The following is a 17721-nucleotide window of genomic DNA, read 5'->3' as shown; positions in this document are numbered from 1 at the left end:
ATAGCTACAACAAAAAGGAGCAAGGGCACGCAGTTTCCAGATCTAATGCCAAGCACATCAGACATGGGCTACTGGCCAAGCTCGTCACAGAGGGATCCTTTGGTTTGCCACCCACAGGGGGTGTGAATGCCTATCCCTCATGTTGCTCAGCCAAGCCATGAGGATTAGGGGCTCCCCTGGACCACCCTGGCCACCTCCCTCACACATTCCCCTGGGTCTGGGCAGGACAGTGCTGGAGCCACGGTTAGGACGATGGAGAGCAAACAATGACAAATACAATCCTGGCACTGGATGCTGGAGCTCTAACTAGGGTGTTCTCCATGTCCTGGGCTGTCCTCAGATTCAGGTGGCCCAGCCAAGAGAAACCAGTTTTGACTAGGCTTAATAGGGCTGGCTCAAGTAAGAGTTCTGGAGGTTTATTTAGAGAAGGTGTTTCACCAAGGTCTATACTGTCCAGCAAGCTTTAGGATGGTGTCTGTCACCCGTGGGGAACCTGGCTCAGGTATGCATACGTGAGCAGAGTGGTCCCACTACCTACTCGCACTACTTACAGCATCGATGTTCTCCAGCCACCCTTGATGGGAAGTCAGCTCTGCCACAAAGGCCTGGTGCTTCAGCCATATGTTGTGAAGGTTTCGTGCCTCATCATAGGAGACATCTTGAGATGTCAGCAGCTTGTCATTGATCCAGAGAGTGAGCTGTGGGCAGAAAGAATGGGCCCGACTGTCCCTGAGTGCATCTCTTCGGCAGGGCGGGACCCACCGCTGCCTACTCCTGGCTGCAGGAAGAGGAGGAAGTGCAAGAACAAAGAACCCATCTCGCTCTCTGGGGCCCTAAGTCCCAGCACAGGCACCTTAACCCACAGCATGGCAGGGCTGGGGTGTGGGCCTGAGTGTGTCTCCCTCCAAGGTAGGCAGGGTGAGTCCTTCCTTATCTCTAGACCTAAAGACAAGGCCTGGCATTTTGTAGAAACTCAATGAGTATTTACTGGCTGGATGGATAAAGCCATCTCTTGGCAGTAGGGTGAGAAATCTTTTATGAATATAGGAAAAATGTTATCTGAGGAAAAAGGCAAGGGCAGAGCCTATAACCAATGACGAGGGAGCCTCCTTATTCTAGGATGTCCTGGCCCCACACCAAGCCTGATTTGTACCAAGACAGGGAGATAAAAGCAAAGTTATCAGGGCTGAGGAAAGAAGCAAGCAAGAAAGCAATGAGGGAAAGCCCAGTCCACACAGGAAGTGCTGGCAATGGAGGGCCTGGGAGGGGAGGTGCAGGTCAGAGACCACCCTCCTAGGCCAGCTCTTTAACTGAGAGATGCATTTAAACTGCTTATTTCAAGGCTGTGTGTGGTGGCTCATGCCTTTAATCCTAGCACTCTGAGAGGCTGAGGCAGGTGGAGTTTAAGACCAGCCAGAGCAAGAGTAAGACCCTGTTTCTACTTAAAATTGAAAAACTACCTGGGGTGTCATGGCAGGTGTCTATAAGTCTAGCTACTCAGGAGACTAAGACAAGAAGATCACTTGAACCCAGGAGATTGAGGTTGCTGTGAGCTATGATGCCACAGTACTCTACTCAGGGCAACAGAGTGTGATTCTGTCTTCAAAAAAAAAAGCTTCTTTTTCTCTCTCACCCCTTAAGGTTCTGATTCATCTGACCCAAGTCAAAGTGGGGCCCAAGAATTGGCTTTACCTATGGCCAGGACTGGCTCCACAATTTTGGTATGGGGTCCCAGTACAAAATGAAGTTGTTCAAAGGCATGAAGAATTCCAGGACAGCAAGAGCATGTTATGATACCAAGCACGAGGCCCTTCTGAGCACAGGCCCCTTGGGAACAGACACATAGGTCTTGTGCCCTAGAAGTTGGCCCTGTCCAGGGCCCAGGCAAGTCTAGTTTGGGTCATGCTCAGACTGCTCTTGAGAAACCCTTGGCCTATACTTGGAAAATTAGAGAATGACTTCTCAGATTTGGAAAAACCAGACCAAGATAGTGTACATGAAGATTCTAGAGAATGACCCAGCCATTGAGTACCTGGAGTTTCCCACTAGGGAATCCGAGCTAGAAAGGGGCCCTGTAGACTTCCCCGCTCTAGACCACTCTGCTTCTAGAGGGAATCTCCTGCAAAGTGCCCCGCCACGCCGAGCCTCACCTCCTGGCAGTTCTGGAGGAAGTTCTGCAGCTCCAGATTGTTCCTCAGAAGAACTGAGGCCTCCTGGGCCTTGTCACTGTTCTTCCTGTGCCTGGAAGGAAAATGGAAGCCACAGTCAGCAGGACTGGGCTTCAGGCAACACCCCAGCCCCTCCGCAGCCCCAGGGAGCCGGGACCCGTGGCAGCCAGTACCTGTCCTCAATCTGCTGCACTTTCTCCCTGATCTTGTCTGAGTACAGGTTGCCCTCGGCTACAAGCTTGTTTCCAGAGTCCACAGGACTCAAGACCTTGTCCCTGTTGTTCTCCATGGACACCAAGAAGTCCTCGAACTTCCGGATCCCAGCCTCTGAGGCTTCCAGGGAGTCTGGGGGCTCTAAGTGGGCCAGAGTGTATTCCTGCAGAAGCAAGTTTCCAGACGAACCATGAGGACAAGTCGAGAAAGCGGTGCAAGGCACCTGCCAAGCAGGAGCATCTTGTGCAGCCACACGGCTGGCGCATGGCCGGTACCCCTAGAGTTGTGAGAGGAAGGGGCTCTGCTCCTTGGGCTTGGCCTCCCACCCTCCCCCACCCCATGGTGCCCAGTGAATAGAGTTTCTAACCTTCCAGGACAAAATTTGCTTCTCTGGCTTCTGACCCAGAACAAGGCATCGTTTGTCACATAGGGCATGAAAAGGCACATAGCCAGGAGCAAAGAGCATTTCCCTCCCAGTTAGTGACCACAGAGAGTCCAAAAAAAGCATAAATTCATCCCCCTGAGCCTTATAGCACATGTGCACACATACCCCCCACACACCTGATGCTGTCACCCCCGCCCCAGCCCGAGTGCCCCTCTACCTGGTTACTGAGGATGGCTTCAGCCTGCTTGGCATCCTTCTGGAACTCCTGGAAGCCCAGGCACTGAGCAAGGGAGTGGCCACGGCTCTCCCACATCCGGTGCAGGGCATCCCAGCCGGAGTCCAGGCCCTCTAGCCGCTGGCCCAGAAGCAGGTACTCTGGATCAGTCTGGCCTTGGATCACCTTCTCCCCAGACTCCTTGACACGCTGGTAGCTCTCCTGGTGCCTGTCAATGTCATCCTTGATGGCTGTGTGCTGCTGCAGGAGCTGCTCAGCCTCTGGGAGCGACTCGGGAGTGTCCTCGGAGGCCACAGCCTTTTGGGCCATGGACAGCCAGGCCTGGAAGTCATCCAGATCCTGCAGGAAGGCCTGCAGCTGACTGGCTTCCCCCAGGGAGGCCTCCTGGCCCTGCAGGGCCTGCTGTAGGCCCTGCCACAGCTCCTCGACGTAGGCCTGCCGCCGGCCAATGTCCTCCTTCAGCTCAGGGTGAGACTCCATTAGCTGCTGCGACTCACGCTCCAGGGTGCCCACACGGGACTGGATGGCGGCCACATCGCGCTCCAGCCCCGACAGCTTCCGCTGGATGGCAATGACACCCGCCAGATCCCGCCCCAGGTCCTTTGTGGACTCCACCATCTTCGTCTTGTCCATGATCCACTTGCTGGTCTCCTCACAGTCCACACAGTAGTTGTGCACACGGAGGGCCGAGTCCACTGCCTCCCGCCGGGCCGACACCATGGTCTGGAAGGCCTGCCACCTGCCAACAGGGACATGGCCCCGGGAAAATAAACTCCTTCTTCCCCAGCTCTTCCCATAGGGCATCCCTGCCCAGATGGCCCATGTATCTCCCCCCATAGACCTTGTATATTGAAAGAACCACATTATCTGCCCAGCAAACTATCAGTGCGCAAAATTTATCTATCCAATTTTGCTCAAGCTATAACTGTCAGTCAGATCTTTTTATCAGCAGGAGGCAAGCAGTGATGTGATTCTAACCAGGAGTAAAGCAGCATGAAAGTAAAGGCTGTGTGTGTAGTTTGACTTCAGGGAAATATAAAATTTCCCCAGAGTTTATAAAGTATCAAAAATAATTATAAATCTCATATTTATTAACTTCAAGAATGCTTCACAGCTCAGCACCTGTGGCTCAAGTGGCTAAGGCGCCAGCCACATACACCTAAGGTGGTGGGTTCGAATCCAGCCCAGGCCCGTCAAACAACAATGACGGCTGCAACCAAAAAATAGCCCGGCATTGTAGCGGGTGCCTGTGGTCCCAGCTACTTGGGAGGCGGAGGCAGGAGACTCGCTTGAGCCCAGGAGTTGGAGGTTGCTGTGAGCTATGATGCCACGGCACTCTACCCAGGGTGACAGCTTGAGGCTCTGTCTCAAAAAAAAAAAAATAAAGAATGCTTCAGGACATGGGTCCCCAGGTGCCCTAGACCCATACAAATGCCAAAGGCCATATTCAAAGTGTCCCAGGTACTGAAAAGTCACTTAGATCTAAAGGAAAGGAATCTAGGTAAGGAAGAAGAGGAAGAAAAGGAGGAAGAGGAGGGAAGAGGAAGAGTTGTGATTATAATTAAAACAAGTAACATAATCTTAACCTTCAAGGGCAATGTTGCTATGAATAGGGAAATGTACTAAGATCTGGCAAATGCCCAGGGCTTGGGTCAAGTTGCAGTACCCAATAAGCCTCTTTTAAAGGGCTGCCCACCAGCCGGGCCAGACCATCAAGGACACCTCCCATAGACCCAAGTTTATTCATTCTGTATCACTGAAATATATCAGTGCACAGGAGTGTACTGAATGTTCATTCCTGTTGAAACCATCTTTCTAGAATACCCACCAAGGGTGCAAAGCAGGATGTTACACTTTGGAAGAAAGAAGATGTAACCATCTTTGTCCCTGGGTGTGTCTGATTTAGAGAAAATTCAGAAAAGCTCACAAAATAACTACAGTGTGAAGTGCTATGTATACTGTGCATGCCAGAGAGAGAGAACAGACGGAGCTGAAAGGAACAACAGGGTAGCGGTGGAGGTTTCACGGTGGTCACCAGTCACTCAGCAAACAGACCCTCAGTGACTCTACTGAAGTGATATGTTTAAGGATGGGACCAAGTATATCACATTCATCTTTGTCCCTAGGCCCCAGAAGGTAGAGGGTGCGGGACTAGGCAGATGGACTGGGTGGAGTATTGTGTAACATTCCCAAAGTATGACAGTAGCACCGGTCTGATTTAAGAGATAGGTCTGCAAAGAGAAGCAGGGGACAGGCTGGAATGCCATGAGAGATAAGAGGGCACCTGAAGGTTTCTGAAGAATTCTGTGCCTGGCTGGCACCACAGATGGCACTGCAAGGCTCCCTGGTGACCTTCCAGGCCTTCCCTGGTGTGGCATCATGTCAGCCACTGAGTGAAAGCCACAGCAGAGGGGGCTGGGAGTTGGGGCTAGCCTGCCTCCTGGAGCCACACTTCCTGCATATGCCACGTGCATGGTGTGTGGGAGGCAGGAAGTTGGTAGAGCCACCCCAACCAGCACTGGTCGTGCAACATTATGAGTCCTGGTTTGGTTGTAGGCCCACGACTTTTAGAAAAATGCTAGTCAAGTGGAATACCTACAGTGAAAGACAACCACACACTCAGTGAGTAAATGACTCATATGTGCCAAGCTTGGCAGAAAAATCTCAGCTTTGTTCCAGTCCACTCACTGACGAAGAATTCACCAGGCAACAGCCCTGCGCTTTGTGTCAGGCACTAACCTGGACACTAAGGATACAGTAAAGAACAAAGCAAAGACCTGCTTTCATTCACGTGGGCAGAAACTTACACACGCCAGTGGTGAATAAGTGCAAAGAAAAAGTAGAGCAAGGTAATAGGACTGAGGCTGAGCAGGTTGATGGGAGGGAGGATGAGCTGCTTTCAATGGGGTGGTCAGCGAGGGCCACTCCAGTAAGCTGATGAGTGAGCTGAAGTGGTTAGCCAGGAAAATAATATTCCCAACAGACAGAACCTCACACAAGAATGTATGTGCAAAGCACGGGGGTGATGTGTAAGGACAGGAAAGCTCGTCAGCACAGTAATTACAACACAAGGCAGGACATGAACTGGAGACTAGTATGAAGGAGGGAAAGACAGCTTTTCATTTAGGAAACTGAGAAGGGGATGAACCTGGACTGGCCTTGAAGAACACGCAGCATTTGGAATACACAGAGATAGCACTGGGCTGGGCAAGGGCTGTTTCCAAAGACATTTAAAGGGCCACACACAGCTCACGCCTGTAGTCCCAGCACGCTGGGAGGCCAAGGTGGGTGGATTGCTTGAGCTCAGGAGTTCGAGATCAGTTTGAGCAAGAGCAAGACCCTTTCTCTACTAAAAACACAAAAACTAGTTGGGCATTGTGGTAGGTGCCTATAGTCCCAGTACTCAGGAGGCTGAGGCAAGAGGATCACTGAACCCAGGAGTTTGAAGTTGCTGTGAGCCTATGATGCCACGGGACTCTACCCAGGGTGACAGAGTGAGACTCTGTCTCAAAAAAAAAAAAAAAAAAAAAGAAAGAAAGTAAAATAATAAAGGGCCATACACAGAAGAGGAATCAGCATTAGTTTGATATATCTAAAGGGCAAAGCCAGAGCAATGTGAACAAATTTTTAAGAGGCAGATTTCCACTAAATGTGATATTGAACTTTTTAACCAATAGGAGTTGCTTTAGGGTAGGAAGGGCTACAGGGGGTCGGGGAGTGAGCCAGAAAGGGCCACTTCTCAGGTCCCCTTCAACACTCAGCCCTAATGGAGAACCATATTATTTCATGTCTCGGGTTCTTTCTTGCCTAAGGAGGGCAGGTATGGTAATGTTTTCCATTAGGGATGGAGCATGGTTTAGGGATCTGTAAAGATCAACATTCTCACACCCACCTGGAAGTGTCTCTGCTTTGGACCTGCTTTAGTTTCCTGAGTTAAGCAGCAACTGCAATAACCTCTCGATCAATCTCCCTTCCTCTCTCCCTCACACAAGTCCATTACCTGCAGGCCTAAAGAAGAGTCCTCCTCTCTGTATAAGCCTTGGATTTGCAGAGCTGTCTCCTGAACTACAGCGCCCATCTTTTAATGCTGAGACAATCGGCCCTACTCTAGTGGCACCAAAGTATTCTGGTCACCCCTGCTTCTCTGAGGCCACCAGCAGACTCTTCATCATGCTGATCCTTTTCTTTACCACTGAGTCTTCCCTAAGCCCACCACCACATCTGCCTCAGACAGAGCAAGGCTCAGGTACAAGTGAGCCTTGGGGGAAGGGGAGGTAGTGGCTACATAGCATTGATGTGCAGGGCCTAGAGTGAAAATAGGAAACACAGATGTTTGCTCTATCCTCAAAGATCTTCCAGGAACTAATGGGCAATTATGCCCTACACTGAAAGCATCCCCTTTCTAAAGGCTCCTTGGGGCCTGGTTTTTGTTCCAGCCACAAAGCTTGCTCAAGGTTCCCTGCTAATTCTCCTCTTCATTCGACCCAGCCTCATTACTGATGCTGCATTTTGGCACAGGCAGGAGCATTCTTTTGTGGACAGTACTTAAGAGCTCTCACAAAGCAATTTTCTCTGTTCAAGAATGTCCAGGGAAATATGGCCTGAGAAGCATATGGCCTGATTCTAACTGCACACACTCTCAGAATCCCCCCTCCATGACACATGTGCACATGCCCTTCCTCCCAGCATAGCACTGAGGTTCCAGGAGTGTGGCTCTCTCGCTCCCTGAGCTGTTCACCAGTTTGGTCCTCTCCTTGCTCCACTGCTACTAGGAAGGAGACAGTGGCTGAGAAGGACAGGTACATACGTTGAGGGAACAGGTGGCAGTACATAGCAGGTGGCCTGAATACGGGGCCACACTCCCCTGAGGGTATCAGGGGCTGGGAGACAATGGCCCCAGCCTCAAGCCCCATCCACACCCCACCTGGTGTTCAGGTGGTCCTGATACTGCTTCACTTCCCCACTGCGTGGGTGGCCGCTCTCTACCAGGCTATTGGCAGCGAGGTTCACACCATCAATCTGAGCCATCAAAGTCTTCATTTCTTGGTCCAGGATGTCAAACCTGATACAGAGGAAAAAGAGGCTCACTGAGGCACCAGCAGCACCCAAGTCTCCAGAGCATGTAACTCTTGCTTTTTCCTTTTGCTGCCAAACTGGTTTGCCCAGGTGAGGGGAAGAAAGGAGACAGATGTGCTGACACACCCTCCTTTCTGGCTCATGGGCCCGATTTCATGCACGAGCATTGCCTAGACCAGGCCAGGAGAGAGCTGGTTACTCATTACATAGCCTTCTGGTGCAACAGAGAAGCACAAGTAAGGGGAGGGCTACAAAGAGGTTATAGTGTATTTTAGGGGTGCCAAGCCTCCAATGTCCTGGCTGCTGCTCTTGAATCTTGATTCCACCTTGATCCAAAGGATAATCCCTCCCCAATCAGATGCTCCATTCCTGGGCAGGATCGGGGAGAGCTGCTGGGGGTGGGTGTGTTGTGGTTCTGAAAATAAGAGCCCCGTAGCATCAGGACAGGACCATCTCAGCACAGCCCAAGGGAGCAGCCTCTCCTACTGGGGCCCTAGACCCTGTGCTCAGACTAAGATGCCACAAAGACTGGGCTGTGTCTGCACTCCAGTGCTGGTGGCATGACTTGCAGAGGTTGACAAGCTGGTCTCTGTGACCCCTCAGATTTCTGTGGCTTAGGGATTGTCTCAGAGAGCTAGAGCTGGCAGGGTTCCAGCCTCTCAGCCCCTTATCCAAAAAAGCGCCATATTTCCTCAGCATTACATGGAAATTCCATGTGCAATTAATCTGGGGAGAGGCTATTGTAGCTGAGAACTAACTGAATAACTGGACTAGAAATTTTTCCTTTGTTTGAGATGTGCAAAGTTCCAGCGAATGAAGTACCCAAGGTGATAGAGCCAGAATAGAACTGGTGGTTCCCAAAGCTCTAGCTTTGCAATAAAGGATACCCCAGGACCTCTTAAAGCAGTGGTTCTCAACCTTCTGAATGCCGCAGCCTTTTGATTGAGAGCTGCTGTCTTAAAGGGACCCCAGTGATCCAGCAGTTGTTACCAAACTAGGTGGGAAGGCCTCAGTGTAGAAAGCAAGAAAGACTAACAAGGAGCTGGGTCTGACCTGTGCTGCACGACCTCCAGGTCCTCTAGGGTGTCTGGAATTTCCATCTGGGCCAGCCACTTCTCCTTCTCGCCCATCCACAGCTCACAGGCATCGGTCTCCCCAAACACTGTATACAGGTCCAGGGCATCCTGCAGTCTCTGTCGACGCAGGTCTGCCTGGGTCACCACCTGCTGGTAGAGCTCCCGGAGGGCCTGCAGCCGATTGGTCACATCTGGGGAATCCCGAAACTCTTCAGGGAAGCCCTGGGCCTGCTGCTCTAGGTGCTCCATCACCCCATGGCTCTCCTCCAGCTCCTCCAGGAAGTCCTTGTGCTTCTTCCCCAGGGCCCGGGTGGCCCCTTCATCTTGCCCTACATCTTCCCCTGAGAGTAGCCGGTGGGCATCCTGCAGCCAGGCCTTTAGGTCATCCGCATCGCCCTGGAACTGAAAGAAGTTCTCAGCATCCTGGAGATTCTTCTTGCGAAAGGCAGCCAGCTCCTTCAGTTGGTCCCACTGAGCCGACACCTCCGTGATACGGGCCTTGATCTGTGGGTGCCCAAACTGCTTGCGTGCAACCATGGCCTCAGCCTCCTGGAAGGTGTGTTCCAGGTGGGTGCCCAGCCCACGGAGCTCATCCTCAAAGGCCTTGTGCTTGCGCTGCAGGATGAGCACACTGGTCAGGTCCTTGCCGTAGTCCAGGGAGGAGTAGAGCTGCTCCTTCTCCTTGATCCAGCTCTCAGCCTCGTCCATCTCCCAGAAGAACTTCCAAAGCCGCTTGGACTGCTCTAGCTGGGCCTTACGCCCAGCTGCCATGTTGCTCAGCTCCTCGAAGCACTGCTGCAGGTGGCTGATGCGGTCCTGGATGACCTGGGGGTCACAAGGCTGGTACCCTGGGAGGAAGGGGGGGGGGAGGACAAAGGAGGCGAGGGCTTCATTCATGGGCAAACTTCAGATCAGTCCCCAGGTTAGAACCACACAATCCAGAAACTGCCATGCCACTGGGGCTTTGGAATTAGCCCAGTTGCTCAGAGGGCTGGACAGATTCTTTATCATTAGCTTCCATTAAACTTCAGGAAGAAGGAAGATTAAAGTAAGGTCAATTCTCAGTAGAAATGCAGAACATGAAATTATTATTTTTTTAATTTATTATTATTATTATTTTAGAGACAGAGTCTCATTTTGTTACCCTCGATAGAGTGCCGTGACATCCCAGCTTACAGCAACCTCCAACTCCTGTGCTTAGGCGATTCTCTTGCCTCAGCCTCCCGAGTAGCTGGGACTACAGGTGCCTGCCACAACACCTGGCTATTTTTTTTGTTGCAGTTTGGCTGGACTCGGGTTCGAATCCACCACCCTCGGTATATGGGGCTGGCGCCCTACCCACTGAGCTACAGGCACTGCCGAAATTATTTTTTTAAAAAGCTCAGAAATACATTGATATTTCAAGGTGATTCTACAAGATGGAAGTGAGGTCTCCCTCACTTATTCAGACCCAAGACTAGAAAATGAAATTGTCTCCACCATAACGTGAACTAGCAAGGAGAATGAAAGATGGAGGATACCCCCTTGGCCACCTTATAATGCCTTTCTGACTTTCTGACTGTAGGTTACCAGAGTCCCTGGTCACTGGCAAATTCTGCTGTCTTTCAAGCTTCTTTCTTGTACCATTCATTACTTGATGAAAGAAGCAGAATTCTAAAGATGTTCCTGGAGATTTATCCAAGGTAGAGTGCTGGCCAGAGGCTTCAACAGGGAGACAGCCTTGGCCTCACCTTTCCCCTCAGTGAACTGCAAGGTAGCTGTGGTGATGGCCTTCACTTTGTCCCCTTGGATGGCGATGTCAGCCTCCATCAACTTGTGCTTCTGTAGCAAGTCTTCGACCTCCAACAAGTGCTTCCCAAACTCAGCAGACAAGATGTGAGCCTGGCAAAGAGGACACAGTAAAGGGAACAGGAAGCAAAGAGAGGTACACATCAGGAGAAGAGGCCCCTGCGAGGGTGTGTCCACAGCGTCTGAGCCAGAGTGAGTGGGCTGCAGCTAAGAAACAGCTGCTGCTTAGGAAGGAAAAGCAACAGAGCAGGCATGCCCCTGGGGTGCCCATCACAAGCCCTACACTCCTCTGCCACGTGTCTGTTGCAAGGTTGGAGCCTGTGGCATGTATATTTCTAAAAAGCTCCAAGGTTAGCCTGATGTGTATCCTCAGCTGAGACCCACTGTGGTAGAGGGAGAGGAAAATACAGGATTCTTTGGTGGCCCCTAGGCTGGGAGATCTGGATTCTAACCAGGGTCAAACTGTGATCACCCAGAGCGTGATTCGCCTGGCCCCTATATGTTACCTGTCTCTTCAAGCCCTGAGGATTGGCACCTGTGCTTTCATGAGCCCAAGATTTCTTGGTCATTGGGAATTCTGTGGACCTGGGCTGGTGCCATCTGCCTGGAGCAGAGTAAGCAAGCTGGACACACTGCTGTCTCTGCTTCTCACTTTGCCTCAGGCTGTGGATGGCTGGGAGGGCTTAAGGAGGCCCATGCTAACCGCAGGATGCTCCAGGGGGCATGGGGACTGGGTGCCCCACCCACCTTGATCTCGTCCATCCAGTCAATGCTGTGCAGCATGTCCTGGAAGAGCTTCTGCAGGGCCAGGGTGGTCTCTAGCCTCTGGCGCCGGGCCCGCAGCAGCTCCTGCAGGTAGCTCCACAGGCGCAGGATGTTGTCCCTGCGGGCCATGATGCGCTTCTGGTCGTGGTAATTCTCCTTCTCCAGCTCCTGGGCCAGGTCCTCCAGGGCCCTCACCCGCTCCTCGTAGGCAGCCGTGTCGGTCTCGATGGCCTCGTGCTTCTTCTTAGCAGCCTCCACGGCTGCCAGGTCATACCCAAAGTTATCCTGCCCCATGGGGAGAAAACAGGTGGCTCATTAAGAGGCCCTCGGCTCACCCCAAGTGCAGGGCAAGGCTGGCCCGTTCAGAACAACTGCGGGAGGGAAAACCCATCACCAGGAAGGAGTTAGTTCTGCCTTCTCCACACAGCCTCTTATCAGATCCAACTTCCCCAAAGTCATGTCTCACAAGAACCTCTAGGAGAAGTTCATGATTTACCCCCATGCCACATGTGTGGGTGACACTCCTGTGTGTTACTGACAGAGCCCTGTGACAACCACTGGCACCCCCACCCTGCCTTGACTGTCTGGTACTGGGAGGAAGGGGCCCCCCCTTATGTGGAAGCCAGGCAGCTGTGGACAGATGGTTTCCCCACGTGCTACCCGGGGCACACCACCTCTCTGCAGTGCACTCAGAACATTCGCTCTCCCCTTTCTGGACAGAATCAAACTTGATTCTAAGTGTCAGGTGGGAGGGAACAGACCCTCTGATGGAGAACCAGCCCCGGGGTCAATTCTTAGTTGGTGAAATATGTCACAGCTACGGAGGCCAAAAGGCACATCTGACACAGACAAGGTGTTTTCTGTGATCTCACCACGTCCCGGAGAATCGTTATTAATGTCAACTCAAATCCCAGTGTAGCTGATGCTACTGGCCCATAGGACAACTCCCGGGGCCAGCTCTATACTGTGAGGCTCTTTCCTAAAAATGGGACTTAATAAGTCCCGGAGAGCTCTTCCTCAGATGCAAGCCTTGCCCCACCCAGTCACGGCGAGCTGGGGGCTCTGAGAAACTTCCCTTCTCCTGCTGTCCCCTCTCAAGTCCCCCATTACCTGGGCCACGAGGCGCTGGTTTTCACTGAGCCACGTCTCTCTCATCGCGGCCTTTCGGTCAAAGCGCCGGGCCAGCTGCTCCAACTTCTCCTGCCGGATCAGCTCGTTCCTCAGCGCCAGCTCCCGCCTGTACTCGGCCTCCTCTAAGCTTTCCCAGGCCTGCACAAGGGTGGATGAGGAAAAACAACTGAGTTCAGGGGCTCCATCTCTTTCACCCACCAGGGAGTGATTTCTGAGCACCTGATGCTTTTAGGTGAAGTGGTAGCAGATTAAAGGCTATAAAAGTCCTTTGGCTTTCCTCTGGACCCACAAAAGATTCAGGGAGCACTGGCTGTGACCTCCCAGTTCCCTGTTCTCCTGAACCAGCCTCAGATTGTTGACTTAATATAATGTTTTTCACCCCTCTGCTCAACAGAGGTGAACTATTGACTAAATAGCTACCTCTATTTGACTACAACTTCCAGGTGGTGCTAAGTCCCCACATCTCTGAGATGTCATAAGCCATTTCCTCTCTGCTAAGTCGTTAATATTACATATTTAAAGGCAAACTCAAGGTCCTAGAGAGGAGAGGTTATAAAACTACCTCTAAAACATGGGCTCTGGGCATCTGAGCAGGGGACTGAATTGAAGGGTGGTAGGTAGAGTCTGACCTCTCAGAACCAGGTTCAGGTAACTCCCCAACCACCAGCATGAGGATTAATAACATCAAAGGGAGCAGGTTGGGTTAGCCTGATCCCCTGACCATTCCCTGTGCCCTTATCAGGAGCTTAATCAGCCCTGGGCAGCACGTAAGGGAAAACACCGCTATACCCGGTTGATGTCAGACACCAGCTTCCCATCATGGGGCGTGTACACTTTCTGATTGTTGGCCCTCATCCGGGACTGGATGGTGAAAAGCAGGACTTCCAGGTTCCCCTTTTCCTGAAACCTGTTGGGAAAACAGAGGAAGGACCACTGTTGACCCCAAGGCCAAGGGTTTTCCTGAAGTCAACATGGAACTCTGGCATCTTAGAGCTTGGATGGCAAAGCATATTTCCCTTAAAAATACAGAAAAAGCAAAGAATCTGTAGCTCTAATTACCTGTTAGACCTATCACTCTCACCAGATGAGATCTAATGGGGGGGTTGGGTCTTTACAACATAAACCAAAGAAAACAGAATGGCTACCACAGCATTTATGATCTGCTTCCACAGGAGAATGGCTAATTGAAGCATTCTGGAAACTCCTGTAAATATGAAGTTTTACCAGTCAATACAAAGAAACCCTTCTTTGTTCTGCAAGTGATGAAGGCATCTGACTAGCTCTCTAGTCCGTCTGTTACTGAATGAGCCAATGAGCCCTAAGTATTGCCCTCATAAGAGCACTCTGCCCTGAGAGCAGCTCTTGAGTGAGTCCCAACGAGCTGGGTCTCCTGACAAGTCCCAGGGCCAGATGCTTACAAGAGGGCAGGAAAGGCTGGGCTCTGGAAGGACTGTGGGTGTCAGAGAACTGGCAGCACATGGGGTCCAAACTCCAGGCAACTATCAACTTTCTCATTTCTTTGTGTAGCTAATTGTCCCCCCACTTCTATATCCTTGACATGGTAGCTGAGGGTGGGCTATACATAAGGTCCCCACCTGAGCACAGACTGATGGATGTCAGTGTTGACAGGTGCTCAGGTGGGCTATGGCTGTGAAGCACTGTCTACATGGGCAAAAGACAGTGCCCTGTGGGCAGTGGCTGGGAGGCTCACAGAGGATGTTATCCGTACTGAATTTAAGACTTTAATAAAAGTGGGTTAGTGTCAGGCCAAAAACCAGATCCTTGTTTATAGCATGTCCTAGACTTGGTGTTACCTTTCCCTTTTTGAAGTCATGAATGAAGAGTGTGGGAAATGGGAGGGGCAGGAATAAAAGGAATGGAAGGTTCCACCAATGAACTAGAAACCTATTTTGGGGGAGCTGCACAAGCTAACGGCAGACTACCTGGAATGCTTCACGTGCACGTATGTGCATGTGTGCATGTTTGTGTGGGCATGCATGCATGGCTTTGTGCATATGTGCACACGAGTGTGCATGGCTATCTGTACCTGTGTGCATGCACGTGCAATTGCATGCATGGTTGTGCATTTGTGTGTGAATGCACGTGTGCATAGATGGCTGTGTGCACATGTACATGGTTGTATGTGTGCATGGCTGCATGTGTACACATGCAGGGTTGTATGTACCCTGTGCAGCGGTTGTACATACAACCATGCACATGTGCACACACAGCTACTCACACTTGTGTGCACATATGCACAAAGCCATGCATGCATGCACACACAAACATGGTTGTATGTACACTGTGCAGTGCAGTGCAGCATGGTTGTATGGGTGTGTGTGGTTGTGTACATGTGCATGTGCGTGCACATTTGTATGTGCATGTGTGTGGTTGTATGTACACAGACACTTGCATACATGGTGCACATGTGTGCATGTGTGTGTGTGGCTAAGAAGCAGGCTAAGTGCCCTGCTGCTGAGCAGTGACAGATTGGAGGGGAAAGGATATACTTTTTTTTTGGGAAAGGATATACTTGATGATCCATAAGGCCCATGCAGAGGGCTCAGGGACTGAGAGCACAGAGGTCATCAGTAGAAAAAAACCTGTAGCTCAGTTGGACAAGAGAGGAGCTTTCTAGCACAAGTTCTTCACACAAACTCAGAAACCTGAGATTTCCCTCCTGCTCCTCCTCAGGGACCTGGGAAGAGCCACTTTCTTGGGCTAGGCATTGAGGTTTCTCATCAATTCCCATTTCCTATAAACTGATGGCTTGACTAGGGTGGCAAAGAGGGTCCTGAGCCAGGTGACAGCGGTACAGCTCTCCAACCTGAGGATGTGCTTGTGGATAAGGCCCATAACCTGGCTCTTCCTCTTGGCAGTCAGTTTCTCAGCTCCCGAGTACCACCCTCTCAAGTGTGAGGCCCTTACTTGGGTGGCTTCTCCACGGTGCGGTAGGTGCTGAAGGCCTGGAGCTGCTGCTGGACACCAGCCAGTGAGTTGGCAAACTTGTGGCTGTTTAGGACGGTGATGGTCTGCTCAATCCAGGTAAGCAGGTCTGAAGCCAGCCCGCTGTACTTTTCAATCATCCTCTCAGTCTCAATGGCGTGGTCAATGACCTAAGAAGCCACCTTATTATTCATTCTTGTCAGAAGAACAGGCCACCAATGAGGACCATAATCAAGGTACACCTCTCAAGCCCTGGGGTGCTCCAGGTTGGGTTTGTGCTCTGAGTTCAACACTATAGTCAAGGCACAAGGAGTGGACTAGAGGTGGCTGAGGCCTTCTCTTGCACTGGCAGCCAGCAGAGAGCTGGCTCTGCTAGGATTTGGGGACAGTTCTCTACCATCCTCAAACCCTATGAGAGTTCAGTAAGTTTGCCACGCTGCAATACCAACCATTAGGGGGCCCAGGATTTTATTTTGAAATGCTTATGAAGTATCAAGGCTGCCAGACACTGTCTTTGTTGAACACCAGGAGCACAAAGATAAATGAGAAATAGTCCCTACCATCTAACAGAGGTGTTCAACCTACTGCCCACAGGCAGCATGCATATTTTTTCAGGCCAGTTTTATTTACCTGTTGTGTTGGATATAGTGAAAATTATGTACAGACCATTTTTTGCTCATCAGCTTTTGTTAGTATTTATGTATTTAATGTGTGGCCCAAGACAACTCTTCTTCCAGTGTGCAATAGGAAAAAAAGGTTAGACACCCCTGCAGTCTAGGAGCTGTGGGCCTAGCAGGAGACACAGGAATGTGGCAGGGGATAAGTTCCTAGTACACTGTGGGCCCTGAGACAGCCATAACCACAATAAACAACTCAAATGAAAGCCCATATTGGCTCCTGTGGGGACATTCCCAAGACATGGGTCTCCAAGTAGATGATGGGCACAGAGCTGCAAGTGTGGCAAAGATCAGCTTTAGAGGAAGTTGTGGAGGTGAGTGATCACAGCTGGGGGCCCAGGCATGAAGCTTTGGGAACACAAAGGGAGATCCTCAGTCTGGATCTTGCTGTGGCAAACAGGAAAAGGGTGACACTCTGGTTCCAGAGCAGCTTGGTACCTTGCCAACACGCTTGCCCTCCACAGCCAGCACCTTCATCTTGGAAAAGTAGTGGTAAAATGCCACCACATAGGTGATGATGGACTTCTCATCAGGGTTCTCTGTAAAGACATCTGTAAAGGGAAAGAGCACATTCTCAGGACCAAACTCCTCCAGCAGGAAGCTCAACCACAGCCACCAAGTGACAATCACTGGGCAAGAATGGAAGGGAGTGATGAAATCAGCATCAAGACCATAATTATGAAAGAGGAAAAGAAGAGAGATCCGAAGTCCACACTGGACCTCTGATCAGGCCAGGCCAGGCATTGGGAACCAGCCTGGAGCTGAGAAGCAGGCCCAGAGCAGAGCCCAGCCTGGCCACTGTGCCCACAGCTTGCCTGGCATCTGGGCCAGCCTCCAGGAGCCCTGCCAGTCCAGCTCCCTCCAGCTCAGCAAGTCCCATCCCCTGTCACCTCAGTGCAGGGCTGGCTAGGTAGGTACAGCTCACCTTCAGGGTCAAGGAGAGGGATGATGCCCAGCTGGCGCTCAGCCACATCAAATGCGTGCTCCAGGTTGTGGCGGGCATTGGAGTCCTTCAGCTTATCAAAGTCAATCAGGTCAGGCCTGGGGACGAAGTTGGACTATGAAAAGGGAATGGCCACAGCATCCCTCCCTGGGATGGAACAGCCCCAGCATGGAGCAAAAATGCTGGGTCAATGCAGGGAGGTGGCAGGCAGGAGAAGTGAGAGAAGATGTGAGCAGAGCAGAGAGAGGAGCATGTGCAGGCCCTAGCACGCAAGGAGGGGGCAGCAGGCATGGTGGGGATTTTTTTTTTTTTTTTTTT

At 51.3% G+C, this 17721-nt stretch overlaps 1 protein-coding gene across 1 annotated transcript in view; it reads right to left on the bottom strand.

The window, feature by feature from the left end:
- SPTB (spectrin beta, erythrocytic) overlaps positions 1–17721 on the bottom strand; it is a 71213-nt gene that overhangs the window by 29957 nt on the left and 23535 nt on the right. Inside the window, exons 6-18 of the mRNA XM_003797394.3 lie at positions 17386–17501; positions 16899–17011; positions 15766–15953; positions 13627–13744; positions 12817–12975; positions 11689–11991; positions 10884–11034; positions 9131–10001; positions 7926–8063; positions 2984–3740; positions 2342–2544; positions 2151–2241; positions 552–698 (exon numbers count right to left, since the gene is read on the bottom strand). Coding sequence (XP_003797442.1) covers positions 552–698; positions 2151–2241; positions 2342–2544; positions 2984–3740; positions 7926–8063; positions 9131–10001; positions 10884–11034; positions 11689–11991; positions 12817–12975; positions 13627–13744; positions 15766–15953; positions 16899–17011; positions 17386–17501 — 3355 coding nt within the window. The remainder of the gene's footprint in view (positions 1–551; positions 699–2150; positions 2242–2341; positions 2545–2983; positions 3741–7925; positions 8064–9130; positions 10002–10883; positions 11035–11688; positions 11992–12816; positions 12976–13626; positions 13745–15765; positions 15954–16898; positions 17012–17385; positions 17502–17721) is intronic.

This window comes from Otolemur garnettii, unplaced genomic scaffold (genome assembly GCF_000181295.1).
Source record: "Otolemur garnettii isolate 467f Iridium unplaced genomic scaffold, OtoGar3 scaffold00115, whole genome shotgun sequence".
Taxonomy (NCBI): Eukaryota; Metazoa; Chordata; class Mammalia; order Primates; family Galagidae; genus Otolemur; species Otolemur garnettii.
Note: the sequence above shows the minus strand (reverse complement) of the source record. Positions and strands in the feature narration are given on the sequence as shown.